This window comes from Oncorhynchus keta, chromosome 6 (assembly GCF_023373465.1).
Source record: "Oncorhynchus keta strain PuntledgeMale-10-30-2019 chromosome 6, Oket_V2, whole genome shotgun sequence".
NCBI classification, from domain to species: domain Eukaryota; kingdom Metazoa; phylum Chordata; class Actinopteri; order Salmoniformes; family Salmonidae; genus Oncorhynchus; species Oncorhynchus keta.
This window is the reverse complement of record NC_068426.1, coordinates 2,623,064-2,639,658: the sequence shown is the minus strand read 5'-3', so window position 1 is coordinate 2,639,658 and position 16,595 is coordinate 2,623,064. Positions and strand designations below refer to the sequence as shown.

General features: G+C 44.2%; 1 protein-coding gene across 1 annotated transcript in view; it reads left to right on the top strand.

The window, feature by feature from the left end:
- Nucleotides 1–16,595, top strand: part of ltn1 (listerin E3 ubiquitin protein ligase 1) — a 129,748-nt gene that overhangs the window by 90,914 nt on the left and 22,239 nt on the right. The window contains exons 30-33 of the mRNA XM_052521738.1: nucleotides 5,147–5,333; nucleotides 10,741–10,906; nucleotides 11,305–11,525; nucleotides 15,844–16,038. Of these exons, the coding sequence (XP_052377698.1) occupies nucleotides 5,147–5,333; nucleotides 10,741–10,906; nucleotides 11,305–11,525; nucleotides 15,844–16,038 (769 nt within the window). The remainder of the gene's footprint in view (nucleotides 1–5,146; nucleotides 5,334–10,740; nucleotides 10,907–11,304; nucleotides 11,526–15,843; nucleotides 16,039–16,595) is intronic.

Genomic DNA, 16,595 nt, shown 5'->3' with positions numbered 1-16,595 from the left:
AGCGGGGGTTAATATAAGCATTTCGTTTGGTACAGCAGGGGTTAATAGAAGCATTTAGTTTGGTACAGCGGGGGTTAATATAAACCCAGCATTTAGTTTGGTACAGCGGGGTTAATATAAACCCAGCATTTAGTTTGGTACAGCGGGGTTAATATAAACCCAGCATTTAGTTTGGTACAGCGGGGTTAATATAAGCATTTAGTTTGGTACAGCGGGGTTAATATAAACCCAGCATTTAGTTTGGTACAGCGGGGTTAATATAAACCCAGCATTTGGTTTGGTACAGCGGGGTTAATATAAGCATTTAGTTTGGTACAGCGGGGGTTAATATAAGCATTTAGTTTGGAACAGCGGGGTTAATATAAACCCAGCATTTAGTTTGGTACAGCGGGGGTTAATATAAGCCTAGCATTTAGTTTGGTACAGCGGGGTTAATATAAGACTAGCATTTAGTTTGGTACAGCGGGGGTTAATATAAGCATTTAGTTTGGTGCAGCGGGGGTTAATATAAACCTAGCATTTAGTTTGGTACAGCGGGGTTAATATAAGACTAGCATTTAGTTTGGTACAGCGGGGGTTAATATAAGCATTTAGTTTGGTACAGCGGGGTTAATATAAACCCAGCATTTAGTTTGGTACAGCGGGGGTTAATATAACATTTAGTTTGGGACAGTGGGAGTTAATATAAACCCAGCATTTAGTTTGGTACAGCGGGGGTTAATATAAACCCAGCATTTAGTTTGGTACAGCGGGGTTAATATAAACCCAGCATTTAGTTTGGTACAGCGAGGGTTAATACAAACCCAGCATTTAGTTTGGTACAGCGGGGTTAATATAAGCATTTAGTTTGGTACAGCGGTGGTTAATATAAACCCAGCATTTAGTTTGGTACAGCGGGGTTAATATAAGCATTTAGTTTGGTACAGCGGGGGTTAATATAAGCATTTAGTTTGGTACAGCGGGGGTTAATATAAGCATTTAGTTTGGTACAGCGGGGTTAATATAAGCCTAGCACTTAGTTTGGTACAGCGGGGGTTAATATAAGCATTTAGTTTGGTACAGCGGGGTTAATATAAGCATTTAGTTTGGTACAGCGGGGGTTAATATAAGCCTAGCATTTAGTTTGGTACAGCAGGGATTAATATAAGCATTTAGTTTGGTACAGCGGAGGTTAATATAAACCCAGCATTTAGTTTGGTACAGCGGGGGTTAATATAAACACAGCATTTAGTTTGGTACAGCGGGGTTAATATAAGCATTTAGTTTGGTACAGCGGGGGTTAATATAAGCATTTAGTTTGGTACAGCGGGGTTAATATAAGCATTTAGTTTGGTACAGCGGGGTTAATATAAACCCAGCATTTAGTTTGGTACAGCGGGGTTAATATAAACTCAGCATTTAGTTTGGTGCAGCGGGGTTAATATAAGCATTTAGTTTGGTACAGCGGGGTTAATATAAGCATTTAGTTTGGTACAGCGGGGTTAATATAAGCATTTAGTTTGGTACAGCGGGGTTAATATAAGCATTTAGTTTGGTACATCGGGGGTTAATATAAGCATTTAGTTTGGTACAGCGGGGGTTAATATAAACCCAGCATTTAGTTTGGTACAGCGGGGTTAATATAAACCCAGCATTTAGTTTGGTACAGCGGGGTTAATATAAGCATTTAGTTTGGTACAGCGGGGTTAATATAAGCATTTAGTTTGGTACAGCGGGGTTAATATAAACCCAGCATTTAGTTTGGTACAGCGGGGGTTAATATAAACCCAGCATTTAGTTTGGTACAGCGGGGTTAATATAAACCCAGCATTTAGTTTGGTACAGCGGGGTTAATATAAGCATTTAGTTTGGTACAGCGGGGTTAATATAAGCATTTAGTTTGGTACAGCGGGGTTAATAGAAGCATTTAGTTTGGTACAGCGGGGTTAATATAAACCCAGCATTTAGTTTGGTACAGCGGGGTTAATATAAACCCAGCATTTAGTTTGGTACAGCGGGGTTAATATAAGCATTTAGTTTGGTACAGCAGGGGTTAATATAAGCATTTAGTTTGGTACAGCGGGGGTTAATATAAACCCAGCATTTAGTTTGGTACAGCGGGGGTTAATATAAACCCAGCATTTAGTTTGGTACAGCGGGGGTTAATATAAGCATTTAGTTTGGTACAGCGGGGGTTAATATAAGCATTTAGTTTGGTACAGCGGGGGTTAATATAAGCCTAGCATTTAGTTTGGTACAGCGGGGGTTAATATAAGCATTTAGTTTGGTACAGCGGGGTTAATATAAGCCTAGCATTTAGTTTGGTACAGCGGGGGTTAATATAAGCATTTAGTTTGGTACAGCGGGGTTAATATAAGCATTTAGTTTGGTACAGCGGGGTTAATATAAGCATTTAGTTTGGTACAGCGGGGGTTAATATAAGCATTTAGTTTGGTACAGCGGGGGTTAATATAAGCATTTAGTTTGGTACAGCGGGGTTAATATAAGCATTTAGTTTGGTGCAGCGGGGTTAATATAAACCCAGCATTTAGTTTGGTACAGCGGGGGTTAATATAAGCATTTAGTTTGGTACATCGGGGTTAATATAAGCATTTAGTTTGGTGCAGCGGGGGTTAATATAAACCCAGCATTTAGTTTGGTACAGCGGGGGTTAATATAAGCATTTAGTTTGGTACAGCGGGGTTAATATAAGCATTTAGTTTGGTACAGCAGGGGTTAATAGAAGCATTTAGTTTGGTACAGCGGGGGTTAATATAAACCCAGCATTTAGTTTGGTACAGCGGGGTTAATATAAACCCAGCATTTAGTTTGGTACAGCGGGGTTAATATAAACCCAGCATTTAGTTTGGTACAGCGGGGTTAATATAAGCATTTAGTTTGGTACAGCGGGGGTTAATATAAGCATTTAGTTTGGTACAGCGGGGTTAATATAAACCCAGCATTTAGTTTGGTACAGCGGGGTTAATATAAACCCAGCATTTAGTTTGGTACAGCGGGGTTAATATAAACCCAGCATTTAGTTTGGTACAGCGGGGGTTAATATAAACCCAGCATTTAGTTTGGTACAGCGGGGTTAATATAAGCATTTAGTTTGGTACAGCGGGGTTAATAGAAGCATTTAGTTTGGTACAGCGGGGGTTAATATAAGCATTTAGTTTGGTACAGCGGGGGTTAATATAAGCATTTAGTTTGGTACAGCGGGGGTTAATATAAGCATTTAGTTTGGTACAGCGGGGGTTAATATAAGCATTTAGTTTGGTACAGCGGGGGTTAATATAAACCCAGCATTTAGTTTGGTACAGCGGGGGTTAATATAAGCATTTAGTTTGGTACAGCGGGGGTTAATATAAGCATTTAGTTTGGTACAGCGGGGGTTAATATAAGCCTAGCATTTAGTTTGGTACAGCGGGGGTTAATATAAGCATTTAGTTTGGTACAGCGGGGGTTAATATAAGCATTTAGTTTGGTACAGCGGGGTTAATATAAACCTAGCATTTAGTTTGGTACAGCGGGGGTTAATATAAGCATTTAGTTTGGTACAGCGGGGTTAATATAAGCATTTCGTTTGGTACAGCGGGGTTAATATAAACCCAGCATTTAGTTTGGTACAGCGGGGTTAATATAAACCCAGCATTTAGTTTGGTACAGCGGGCGTTAATATAAGCATTTAGTTTGGTACAGCGGGGGTTAATATAAGCATTTAGTTTGGTACAGCGGGGTTAATATAAGCATTTAGTTTGGTACAGCGGGGTTAATATAAACCCAGCATTTAGTTTGGTACAGCGGGGGTTAATATAAACCCAGCATTTAGTTTGGTGCAGCGGGGTTAATATAAGCATTTAGTTTGGTGCAGCGGGGGTTAATATAAGCATTTAGTTTGGTACAGCGGGGTTAATATAAGCATTTAGTTTGGTACAGCGGGGGTTAATATAAGCATTTAGTTTGGTACAGCGGGGTTAATATAAACCCAGCATTTAGTTTGGTACAGCGGGGTTAATATAAACCCAGCATTTAGTTTGGTACAGCGGGGGTTAATATAAACCCAGCATTTAGTTTGGTACAGCGGGGGTTAATATAAGCATTTAGTTTGGTACAGCGGGGGTTAATATAAACCCAGCATTTAGTTTGGTACAGCGGGGGTTAATATAAACCCAGCATTTAGTTTGGTACAGCGGGGGTTAATATAAGCATTTAGTTTGGTACAGCGGGGGTTAATATAAGCATTTAGTTTGGTACAGCGGGGGTTAATAGAAGCATTTAGTTTGGTACAGCGGGGGTTAATATAAGCATTTAGTTTGGTACAGCGGGGGTTAATATAAGCATTTAGTTTGGTACAGCGGGGGTTAATATAAGCATTTAGTTTGGTACAGCGGGGGTTAATATAAACCCAGCATTTAGTTTGGTACAGCGGGGGTTAATATAAACCCAGCATTTAGTTTGGTACAGCGGGGGTTAATATAAGCATTTAGTTTGGTACAGCGGGGTTAATATAAGCATTTAGTTTGGTACAGCGGGGGTTAATATAAGCATTTAGTTTGGTACAGCGGGGGTTAATATAAGCATTTAGTTTGGTACAGCGGGGTTAATATAAGCATTTAGTTTGGTACAGCGGGGTTAATATAAGCATTTAGTTTGGTACAGCGGGGGTTAATATAAGCATTTAGTTTGGTGCAGCGGGGTTAATATAAACCCAGCATTTAGTTTGGTACAGCGGGGGTTAATATAAACCCAGCATTTAGTTTGGTACAGCGGGGTTAATATAAGCATTTAGTTTGGTACAGCGGGGTTAATATAAGCATTTAGTTTGGTGCAGCGGGGTTAATATAAACCCAGCATTTAGTTTGGTACAGCGGGGGTTAATAGAAGCATTTAGTTTGGTACAGCGGGGGTTAATATAAACCCAGCATTTAGTTTGGTACAGCGGGGGTTAATATAAGCATTTAGTTTGGTACTGGTATTACTAGGCTTAAACCCGGGAATTATCGTGTGATAACTCCCTTGGCTTTGCCTCTGACCGAAGAACAGACCTGAGTTGGGAGTTATTTGCTAAAATATCTTTGTCTATGTTTTCTAACATGTGTGTGTATATTTAACTCTGTGCTTTCTGTGTGTGTGTGTGTGTGTGTGTGTGTGTGTGTGTGTGTAGGTCTCCCCCGGCAGCTCTGATGACCCTCCTGTCTACGTGTGAGGAGTTGTGTGAGAGCATCATGGTTGGAGTGTGTGTCGGGGAGTTTGCAGTGGTTCACCCTCTCTCTGTGGAATACTCCTGTATCCTGGCCTACCTGCTGGCCTGGAAACTACTGCTGTCCTTCTTCAAGGCTTCTCCCTCCCACGTAAGTCGACAGCTGGAGTGAGTGAGGTTAGTGAGTGAGGTTAGTGAGTGAGGTTAGTGAGTGAGGTTAGTGAGTGAGGTTAGTGAGTGAGGTTAGTGAGTGAGGTTAGTGAGTGAGGTTAGTGAGTGAGTGAGGTGAGTGAGTTGAGTGAGTGAGGTGAGGTGAGTGCCAGTTAGTTAGTTAGTTGGTAACCCATCCCTTAGCGATGAATTGACACTGTGCAGTGCGCCCTGCATAAATAGTGATAAATAAATCAATACACCATTTGCTGTGTAGGAGGTCGTTATTTTACAATTTAATTATAGGTCATTTGATTCTTGGCTTTATCTAAACGCATATGGAAATACACAACAGACATGTAAGTTACTCCTCGTGGATACATAATACCAGGGTATATCTGGTGGTCTGTCTCCTCATGACTACATAATACCAGGGTATATCTGGTGGTCTGTCTCCTCATGACTACATAATACCAGGGTATATCTGGTGTTCTGTCTCCTCATGACTACATAATACCAGGGTATATCTGGTGGTCTGTCTCCTCATGACTACATAATACCAGGGTATATCTGGTGGTCTGTCTACATAATACCAGGGTATATCTGGTGGTCTGTCTCCTCATGACTACATAATACCAGGGTATATCTGGTGGTCTGTCTCCTCATGACTACATAATACCAGGGTATATCTGGTGGTCTGTCTCCTCATGACTACATAATACCAGGGTATATCTGGTGGTCTGTCTCCTCATGACTACATAATACCAGGGTATATCTGGTGGTCTGTCTCCATAATACCAGGGTATATCTGGTGGTCTGTCTCCATAATACCAGGGTATATCTGGTGGTCTGTCTCCATAATACCAGGGTATATCTGGTGGTCTGTCTCCATAATACCAGGGTATATCTGGTGGTCTGTCTCCTCATGACTACATAATACCAGGGTATATCTGGTGGTCTGTCTCCTCATGTCTCCATAATACCAGGGTATATCTGGTGGTCTGTCTACATAATACCAGGGTATATCTGGTGGTCTGTCTACATAATACCAGGGTATATCTGGTGGTCTGTCTCCTCATGACTACATAATACCAGGGTATATCTGGTGGTCTGTCTACATAATACCAGGGTATATCTGGTGGTCTGTCTCCTCATGACTACATAATACCAGGGTATATCTGGTGGTCTGTCTCCTCATGTCTCCATAATACCAGGGTATATCTGGTGGTCTGTCTACATAATACCAGGGTATATCTGGTGGTCTGTCTCCTCATGACTACATAATACCAGGGTATATCTGGTGGTCTGTCTACATAATACCAGGGTATATCTGGTGGTCTGTCTCCTCATGACTACATAATACCAGGGTATATCTGGTGGTCTGTCTCCTCATGACTACATAATACCAGGGTATATCTGGTGGTCTGTCTCCATAATACCAGGGTATATCTGGTGGTCTGTCTCCATAATGCCAGGGTATATCTGGTGGTCTGTCTCCATAATACCAGGGTATATCTGGTGGTCTGTCTCCATAATGCCAGGGTATATCTGGTGGTCTGTCTCCATAATACCAGGGTATATCTGGTGGTCTGTCTCCTCAACTACATAATACCAGGGTATATCTGGTGGTCTGTCTCCATAATACCAGGGTATATCTGGTGGTCTGTCTCCATAATACCAGGGTATATCTGGTGGTCTGTCTCCATAATACCAGGGTATATCTGGTGGTCTGTCTCCTCATGACTACATAATACCAGGGTATATCTGGTGGTCTGTCTCCTCAGCTACATAATACCAGGGTATATCTGGTGGTCTGTCTCCTCATGACTACATAATACCAGGGTATATCTGGTGGTCTGTCTCCTCATGACTACATAATACCAGGGTATATCTGGTGGTCTGTCTCCTCATGGCTACATAATACCAGGGTATATCTGGTGGTCTGTCTCCTCATGACTACATAATACCAGGGTATATCTGGTGGTCTGTCTCCATAATACCAGGGTATATCTGGTGGTCTGTCTCCTCATGACTACATAATACCAGGGTATATCTGGTGGTCTGTCTCCTCAGCTACATAATACCAGGGTATATCTGGTGGTCTGTCTCCTCATGACTACATAATACCAGGGTATATCTGGTGGTCTGTCTCCTCATGACTACATAATACCAGGGTATATCTGGTGGTCTGTCTCCTCATGACTACATAATACCAGGGTATATCTGGTGGTCTGTCTCCATAATACCAGGGTATATCTGGTGGTCTGTCTCCATAATACCAGGGTATATCTGGTGGTCTGTCTCCTCATGACTACATAATACCAGGGTATATCTGGTGGTCTGTCTCCTCAGCTACATAATACCAGGGTATATCTGGTGGTCTGTCTCCTCATGACTACATAATACCAGGGTATATCTGGTGGTCTGTCTCCTCATGACTACATAATACCAGGGTATATCTGGTGGTCTGTCTCCTCATGACTACATAATACCAGGGTATATCTGGTGGTCTGTCTCCTCATGACTACATAATACCAGGGTATATCTGGTGGTCTGTCTCCATAATACCAGGGTATATCTGGTGGTCTGTCTCCTCATGACTACATAATACCAGGGTATATCTGGTGGTCTGTCTCCTCAGCTACATAATACCAGGGTATATCTGGTGGTCTGTCTCCATAATACATAATACCAGGGTATATCTGGTGGTCTGTCTCCTCAGCTACATAATACCAGGGTATATCTGGTGGTCTGTCTCCATAATACCAGGGTATATCTGGTGGTCTGTCTCCTCAGCTACATAATACCAGGGTATATCTGGTGGTCTGTCTCCTCAGCTACATAATACCAGGGTATATCTGGTGGTCTGTCTCCTCATGACTACATAATACCAGGGTATATCTGGTGGTCTGTCTCCTCATGACTACATAATACCAGGGTATATCTGGTGGTCTGTCTCCTCATGACTACATAATACCAGGGTATATCTGGTGGTCTGTCTCCTCAGCTACATAATACCAGGGTATATCTGGTGGTCTGTCTCCTCATGACTACATAATACCAGGGTATATCTGGTGGTCTGTCTCCTCATGACTACATAATACCAGGGTATATCTGGTGGTCTGTCTCCTCATGACTACATAATACCAGGGTATATCTGGTGGTCTGTCTCCATAATACCAGGGTATATCTGGTGGTCTGTCTCCTCATGACTACATAATACCAGGGTATATCTGGTGGTCTGTCTCCTCATGACTACATAATACCAGGGTATATCTGGTGGTCTGTCTCCTCATGACTACATAATACCAGGGTATATCTGGTGGTCTGTCTCCTCATGACTACATAATACCAGGGTATATCTGGTGGTCTGTCTCCTCATGACTACATAATACCAGGGTATATCTGGTGGTCTGTCTCCTCATGACTATATAATACCAGGGTATATCTGGGGGTCTGTCTCCTCATGACTACATAATACCAGGGTATATCTGGTGTTCTGTCTCCTCATGACTACATAATACCAGGGTATATCTGGTGGTCTGTCTCCTCATGACTACATAATACCAGGGTATATCTGGTGGTCTGTCTCCTCATGACTACATAATACCAGGGTATATCTGGTGGTCTGTCTCCTCATGACTACATAATACCAGGGTATAGCTGGTGGTCTGTCTCCTCATGACTACATAATACCAGGGTATATCTGGTGGTCTGTCTCCTCATGACTACATAATACCAGGGTATATCTGGTGGTCTGTCTCCTCATGACTACATAATACCAGGGTATATCTGGTGGTCTGTCTCCTCATGACTACATAATACCAGGGTATATCTGGGGGTCTGTCTCCTCATGACTACATAATACCAGGGTATATCTGGTGGTCTGTCCCCTCATTACTACATAATACCAGGGTATATCTGGGGGTCTGTCTCCTCATGACTACATAATACCAGGGTATATCTGGTGGTCTGTCTCCTCATGACCATATAATACCAGGGTATATCTGGTGGTCTGTCTCCTCATGACTACATAATACCAGGGTATATCTGGTGGTCTGTCTCCTCATGACTACATAATACCAGGGTATATCTGGTGGTCTGTCTCCATAATACCAGGGTATATCTGGTGGTCTGTCTCCTCATGACTACATAATGCCAGGGTATATCTGGTGGTCTGTCTCCTCATGACTACATTATGCCAGGGTATATCTGGTGGTCTGTCTCCTCATGTCTCCATAATACCAAGGTATATCAGCTAAGTCTATAGCGGCGAGGCTAGCTAGCCAGCTAAGTCTATAGCGGCGAGGCTAGCTAGCCAGCTAAGTCTATAGCGGCGAGGCTAGCTAGCCAGCTAAGTCTATAGCGGCGAGGCTCGCTAGCCAGCTAAGTCTATAGCGGCGAGGCTCGCTAGCCAGCTAAGTCGCCAAGTATTCCCCAACAGGTCTTTTTGTTTACTGTCTTTCACCCTCACTGTATTCAGACTTTGGCTGCCTCTATTTACATGCCATCTCTAAGTTTATAAACTTGAAAATTGTACATTAAAACAGTTTAGGGTATGAGTCGATGTGCAGGGGTCATTGAGGTAGTTGTGTACCTATAGGTAGTATTACCGTAACCCTGGTGTGAGTGTCGTATCGTCCCACCTTGTCCTCTTGAAAATCGGAAAAACTTCAAACTCGCTGTCAATTGTCTTTTTTCCTCGTTTCTCCCCTCCCCTCTCAAAGCTCACTGCAGGAGAGGATCCAGGGTCCTTCCTTCTGAACGCCGTTGAGCTTTGAGTAGGGAGGAAACAAGGAAACAAGGACAAAGGAAGGATTAGTGTGTCAGTCTACTGTCTCTATCTAAAGAAGAGTTCTATGCTAACCTGTGTGTCCAGTACTCTCTCTATCTAAAGAAGCTGACCTGTGTGTTCTCTCTCCAGTTGCGTGTCCAGTACTCTCTCTATCTAAAGAAGTGTACTATGCTAACCTGTGTGTCCAGTACTCTCTCTATCTAAAGAAGAGTTCTATGCTAACCTGCGTGTCCAGTACTCTCTCTATCTAAAGAAGTGTACTATGCTAACCTGTGTGTCCAGTACTCTCTCTATCTAAAGAAGAGTACTATGCTAACCTGCGTGTCCAGTACTCTCTCTATCTAAAGAAGAGTTCTATGCTAACCTGCGTGTCCAGTACTCTCTCTATCTAAAGAAGAGTACTATGCTAACCTGTGTGTCCAGTACTCTCTCTATCTAAAGAAGAGTACTATGCTAACCTGCGTGTCCAGTACTCTCTCTATCTAAAGAAGAGTTCTATGCTAACCTGCGTGTCCAGTACTCTCTCTATCTAAAGAAGAGTTCTATGCTAACCTGCGTGTCCAGTACTCTCTCTATCTAAAGAAGCTGACCTGTGTGTTCTCTCTCTCTCTAGCTGCGTGTCCAGTACTCTCTCTATCTAAAGAAGTCCCTTCACAAGCTCCTCCTCCACCTGTTCAGACTGATGCCTGAAAACCCCGCCTACATCGGCCAGGGGGCGGAGCCTGTCTCCAAGGAGACCAAGACATTCTTCACAGAGAGCCTCTCTCTGGACGTCAACAGTGGGTAGCATACACACACACACACACACACACACACACACACACACACACACACACACACACACACACACACACACACAGCCTGTCTCCAAGGAGACAAAGACATTCTTCACACACACACACACACACACACACACACACACACACACACACACACACACACACACACACACACACACACACACACACACACACACACACACACACACACACACACACACACGTCTGTCTCTCTTCTGTCACTCTTTCTGTCTCTCTTTCTGTCTCTCTCTCTGTCTCTCTCTGTCTCTCTGTCTCTGTCTCTCTGTCACTAATTCTCTGTCTGTCTCTCTCTCTCTCTCTCTCTCTCTCTCTCTCTCTCTCTCTCTCTCTCTCTCTCTCTCTGTCTTTCTCCACAGAGTCGTCCGGTATCCAATATGAGCTCTCCCACCTGGCGTGTTGTGTGTACTACAGTGCGGTACAGGACCTGCCTGCCATGGTTAGGTTGTGGTGGACCAGTCAGGAGAAGAGAGTTAGCCACACGGTGGATAAGTTCACAGGACGATACGTCTCGCCTGTCCTCTCTGCTCAGGAGATCTCCTCTGTACACGCCAGCACGCAGACCTTCGACAGCATGACTGTGAGTAGGGGAGGGAGAGGGAGAGGGAGGGAGGGAGAGAGGGAGATATCTTTGTTATTACGAGTAGATGGACGAGAGAAAAAAAACTGTACATTTTGATCTATTTTGAATTCAGGCAGTAAAAACTAAAATGTGGAATAAGTCAAGTGGGTATGAATACTTTCTGAAGGCTCTGTAGATGTTATCCTGGGATTCTCCTGTTACCAGCAGCAACATTTACATTTTAGTTTTTACTGCCTGAATTCAAAATAGATCAAAATGTACAGTTTTTTTTTTCTTTCTCGTCCATCTACACGTAATAACAAAGTGAAAACATGTTTTGAGAAATGTTTGATAAATGAAATACAGATATCTAATTTACATAAGTATTCACAGCCCTTTTTTGCTATTACACTCCAAATGGACACCCAGGTGCATCTATTTTCCTTTGATAGAAGTTCCACCTGCAGGCCAATTTAAATTGTTTGAGCACGATTTATATAGAGAAACACCTGGTGCATATCAGAGTAGAAACCATCTCATGAAGTCACACGGGAACTGCCTGTAGATCTCTGAGATAGAACTGTGATGAGGCATATATCTGGGGAAGGGAACTGCCTGTAGATCTGGGGAAGGGAACTGCCTGTAGATCTGGGGAAGGGAACTGCCTGTAGATCTGGGGAAGGGAACTGCCTGTAGATCTGGGGAAGGGAACTGCCTGTAGATCTGGGGAAGGGAACTGCCTGTAGATCTGGGGAAGGGAACTGCCTGTAGATCTGGGGAAGGGAACTGCCTGTAGATCTGGGGAAGGGAACTGCCTGTAGATCTGGGGAAGGGAACTGCCTGTAGATCTCTGAGATAGAACTGTGATGAGGCATATATCTGGGGAAGGGGTATACAACCATTTGATTTGTTATTTTTTTAAGTTTCCAAGAGCACAGTGGTCGTCTCCATCACTGGGAAATCGGAAAAAAATATTAAACTAGCCAGCCGTCCAATCAAACTGAAGAACCGGGAAAGAAAGACTCTGATCGTGGAGGTGACCAGGAACCCAACGACCACACTGACATAACTACATAGTTCCTTGGCTGAAATGGGAGAACCGGCCAAAAGGACACGGTCTCCGAAGTACTTCACTGATCTGGACTTTATGGGAGAGTGGCCAGACGGGAAGCCACTCCTGAGGAAAAAGGCACATGACATGACACTCCTGGAGTTTACAAAAAAAGGCACGTGAAAGATCATTAGGCAAAAGATTCTGTGGTCTGAGGAGACAAAAATGTAACTCTTTGGCCTGAATGCATGCAAGCGCTATGTCTGGAGAAAACCAGGTACAGCTCTATGTCTGGAGAAAACCAGGTACAGCTCTATGTCTGGAGAAAACCAGGTACAGCTCTATGTCTGGAGAAAACCAGGTACAGCTCTATGTCTGGAGAAAACCAGGTACAGCTCTATGTCTGGAGAAAACCAGGTACAGCTCTATGTCTGGAGAAAACCAGGTACAGCTCTATGTCTGGAGAAAACCAGGTACAGCTCTATGTCTGGAGAAAACCAGGTACAGCTCATCACCCATCTAACATCTATCCCTACTGTGAAGTATGGTGGTGGCAGCATCATGCTGTGGGGATGCTTTTCATCGGCAGGGACTGGGAGACTGGTAAGGATAGAGGGGGAAATGAATGGAGCCAAATACAGTCAAATCCTTGATGCAAACGACCTTAGACTCGGGGGCGAAGGTTCACATTCCAACAGGACAATGACCCCGTTGCCAAAGCAACGCTGGAATGGCTTCAGAGCAAGAATGTTGAAAGTCCTTGGAGTGGTCCAGCCAAAGCCCAGACTTGAATCCCATTGAAAATCTGTGGAAAGACTTGAAGATTGCTGTTCACCACCTTTCCCCATCTAACTTAATAGAGCTTGAGAAAGAATCCAGATGTGTAAAGCTGATTGTCATACCGAACGACAACAAAAGCTGTAAAACGCCACCGAAGGTGTGAATACTTAAGTAAATTAGATTAAAATATATATATATATATATATATATATATATCATTTTCAATAAATAATTATGGCTGTAACACAACAAAGTGTGGAATAAGTCAAGGTGTATGAATACTATCTGAAGGCACTGTAACTACTGTTCCCTGAAGGAGAGAAACGAGCTACAGCATAATATGGAGAGAGTCACACACTCGCGACTTCAGTTGAAGGATACACGCCTGACAACGCCAATGAAAATCCGCTGCTCCCTAGAAGCCCCGCTTTCCACAGATGATAAGTTTGAGGTTCGGATTTATTCTTTCAATTTAAAAACAGCTCTTCACCAAGCCCAGGAACGGGCGGAGTGGGAGCATTAAACAGGCGATCTCCTTCAAGGAAGAGTAGTTATAGTCATAACGGTACGTTCCCTCTCATTCGGTCAACTTTGGTACAACATACTATGGGGAAATGCAATCGCGGCCTAAGCCGACACCCAACGGATACTAAATGAAACGGCCTCTGTGAGACCCCCCCCAGACCTGACCCACGCCAGATGTGGTATTGCGTACACGACGTGCTGCCTAGTGACATTTGCCCTGTCCCCGTTGTAAGCACACTGGGTGCAGTGACATACAAGAGATTAAAAAACTCACACAGTGTGTTGATTTCAACTCACCTCAGCGCACACGTCTCCTATATTCAACCCTTTAAGCAGCTCAAAACGCTGCCAGACCCCTGGTTGAGTGGGCGTTTACACAGCTCAAAACGCTGCCAGACCCCTGGTTGAGTGGGCGTTTACACAGCTCAAAACGCTGCCAGACCCCTGGTTGAGTGGGCGTTTACACAGCTCAAAACGCTGCCAGACCCCTGGTTGACACCGCTAGGTAACCCTCGTCTCTTACGGCTACATGTGACCGACTGGCTCGATTCGGTCTTATGTAGAAACATTTGAAATTGTGTGTTTGTTTTTTTTTTACATTGGATAAAAGACAGAGCAAGAAAACGATATACGTTTACTGGGAAAGTAATTCTGCTTTGACAGGTGATAAAATTGTAACTCCACTTGAGAAAATGACCCTTGCATGTTTTAGTCCACCTACTGGAGAGCTCTTCTTTGTCTACACCACATTCAGCATCGTTTACACACTCTTAAGCCTGAGCCCCGCCCATTCAGCACCGTTCACACCCTCTTAAGCCTTAGCCCCGCCCATTCAGCATCGTTTACACCCTCTTAAGCCTGAGCCCCGCCCATTCAGCATCGTTCACACCTTCTTAAGCATTAGCCCCGCCCATTAAGCACCGTTCACACCCTCTTAAGCCTTAGCCCCGCCCATTCAGCACCGTTCACACCCTCTTAAGCCTTAGCCCCACCCATTCAGCACCGTTCACACCCTCTTAAGCCTTAGCCCCGCCCATTCAGCATCGTTCACACCCTCTTAAGCCTTAGCCCCGCCCATTCAGCATCGTTCACACCCTCTTAAGCCTTAGCCCCGCCCATTCAGCACCGTTCACACCCTCTTAAGCCTGAGCCCCACCCATTCAGCACCGTTCACACCCTCTTAAGCCTTAGCCCCGCCCATTCAGCATCGTTCACACCCTCTTAAGCCTTAGCCCCGCCCATTCAGCATCGTTCACACCCTCTTAAGCCTTAGCCCCGCCCATTCAGCATCGTTCACACCCTCTTAAGCCTTAGCCCCGCCCATTCAGCACCGTTCACACCCTCTTAAGCCTGAGCCCCACCCATTCAGCATCGTTCACACCCTCTTAAGCCTTAGCCCCGCCCATTCAGCACCGTTCACACCCTCTTAAGCCTGAGCCCCGCCCATTCAGCACCGTTCACACCCTATTTGGTTAGATATTTGGTTAGATATTTGGTTAACTATTTGGTTAACCATTTGGTTAACTATATGGATAGATATTTGGTTAGATATTTGGTTAGATATTTGGTTAACCATTTGGTTAACTATATGGATAGATATTTGGTTAGATATTTGGTTAGATATTTGGTTACCATTTGGTTAACTATTTGGATAGATATTTGGTTAACCATTTGGTTAACTATATGGATAGATATTTGGTTAACTATTTGGTTAGATATTTGGTTTGGTTAGATATTTGGTTAACTATTTCACTAGCTATAGAAGTCTCATGGCTTGGGGGTAGAAGCTGCTCAGGGTCCTATTGGCTCCTTTTGGTACCACTTGCCGTATGGTAGCAGAGAGAATAGTCGAACTCACACAGTCTGAGTTTTTAAATATTTTTTTGTTGTTGTCTCTGTCCAGGTCAGTGGATGATATCATCAACGGACAGGAGTTAACTCCTCTCTCTTTCTCCGTCTCTCTCTCTCCCTGTGTCCCAGGTGAAGGCTCGTTCGGCAGCGCGGGAGGTGATCGCCACCTACTCAGTGGATGATATCTTCATAGAGCTGGTGATCCAGCTACCACATAACTATCCTCTAGGCTCGATCACAGTAGAGAGCGGCAGGAGGGTGGGGGTCGCTGTACAACAATGGAGGAACTGGATGTTACAGCTCAGTACATACCTCACACACCAGGTAACACACACACACACCAGGTAACACACACACCAGTTAACACACACACACACACACACACCAGGTAACACACACACACACACACACACCAGGTAACACACACACACACACCAGTAACACACACACACACACACACACACACACACACACACACACACACACACACACACACACACACACACACACACACACACACACACACACACACACACCAGGTAACACACACACACACACCAGGTAACACACACACACACACACACACCAGGTAACACACACACACACACACCAGGTAACACACACACACACACACACACACCAGGTAACACACACACACACACCAGGTAACACACACACACACACCAGGTAACACACACACCAAGGTCGCCATCAATAATGTGTGGTCCCTGGTCATGACCCCTTCTAGGGGAGTTTGGATGTGCAAAACACACATGAGCATTTTACACTGCCCACGCGTACTCTTGTGGACAACTATAAGCACCCCCCGACATACAGTGTTGTGTGTGCGCGTGCATGTGCGTGTGCGTGTGCGTGTGTGC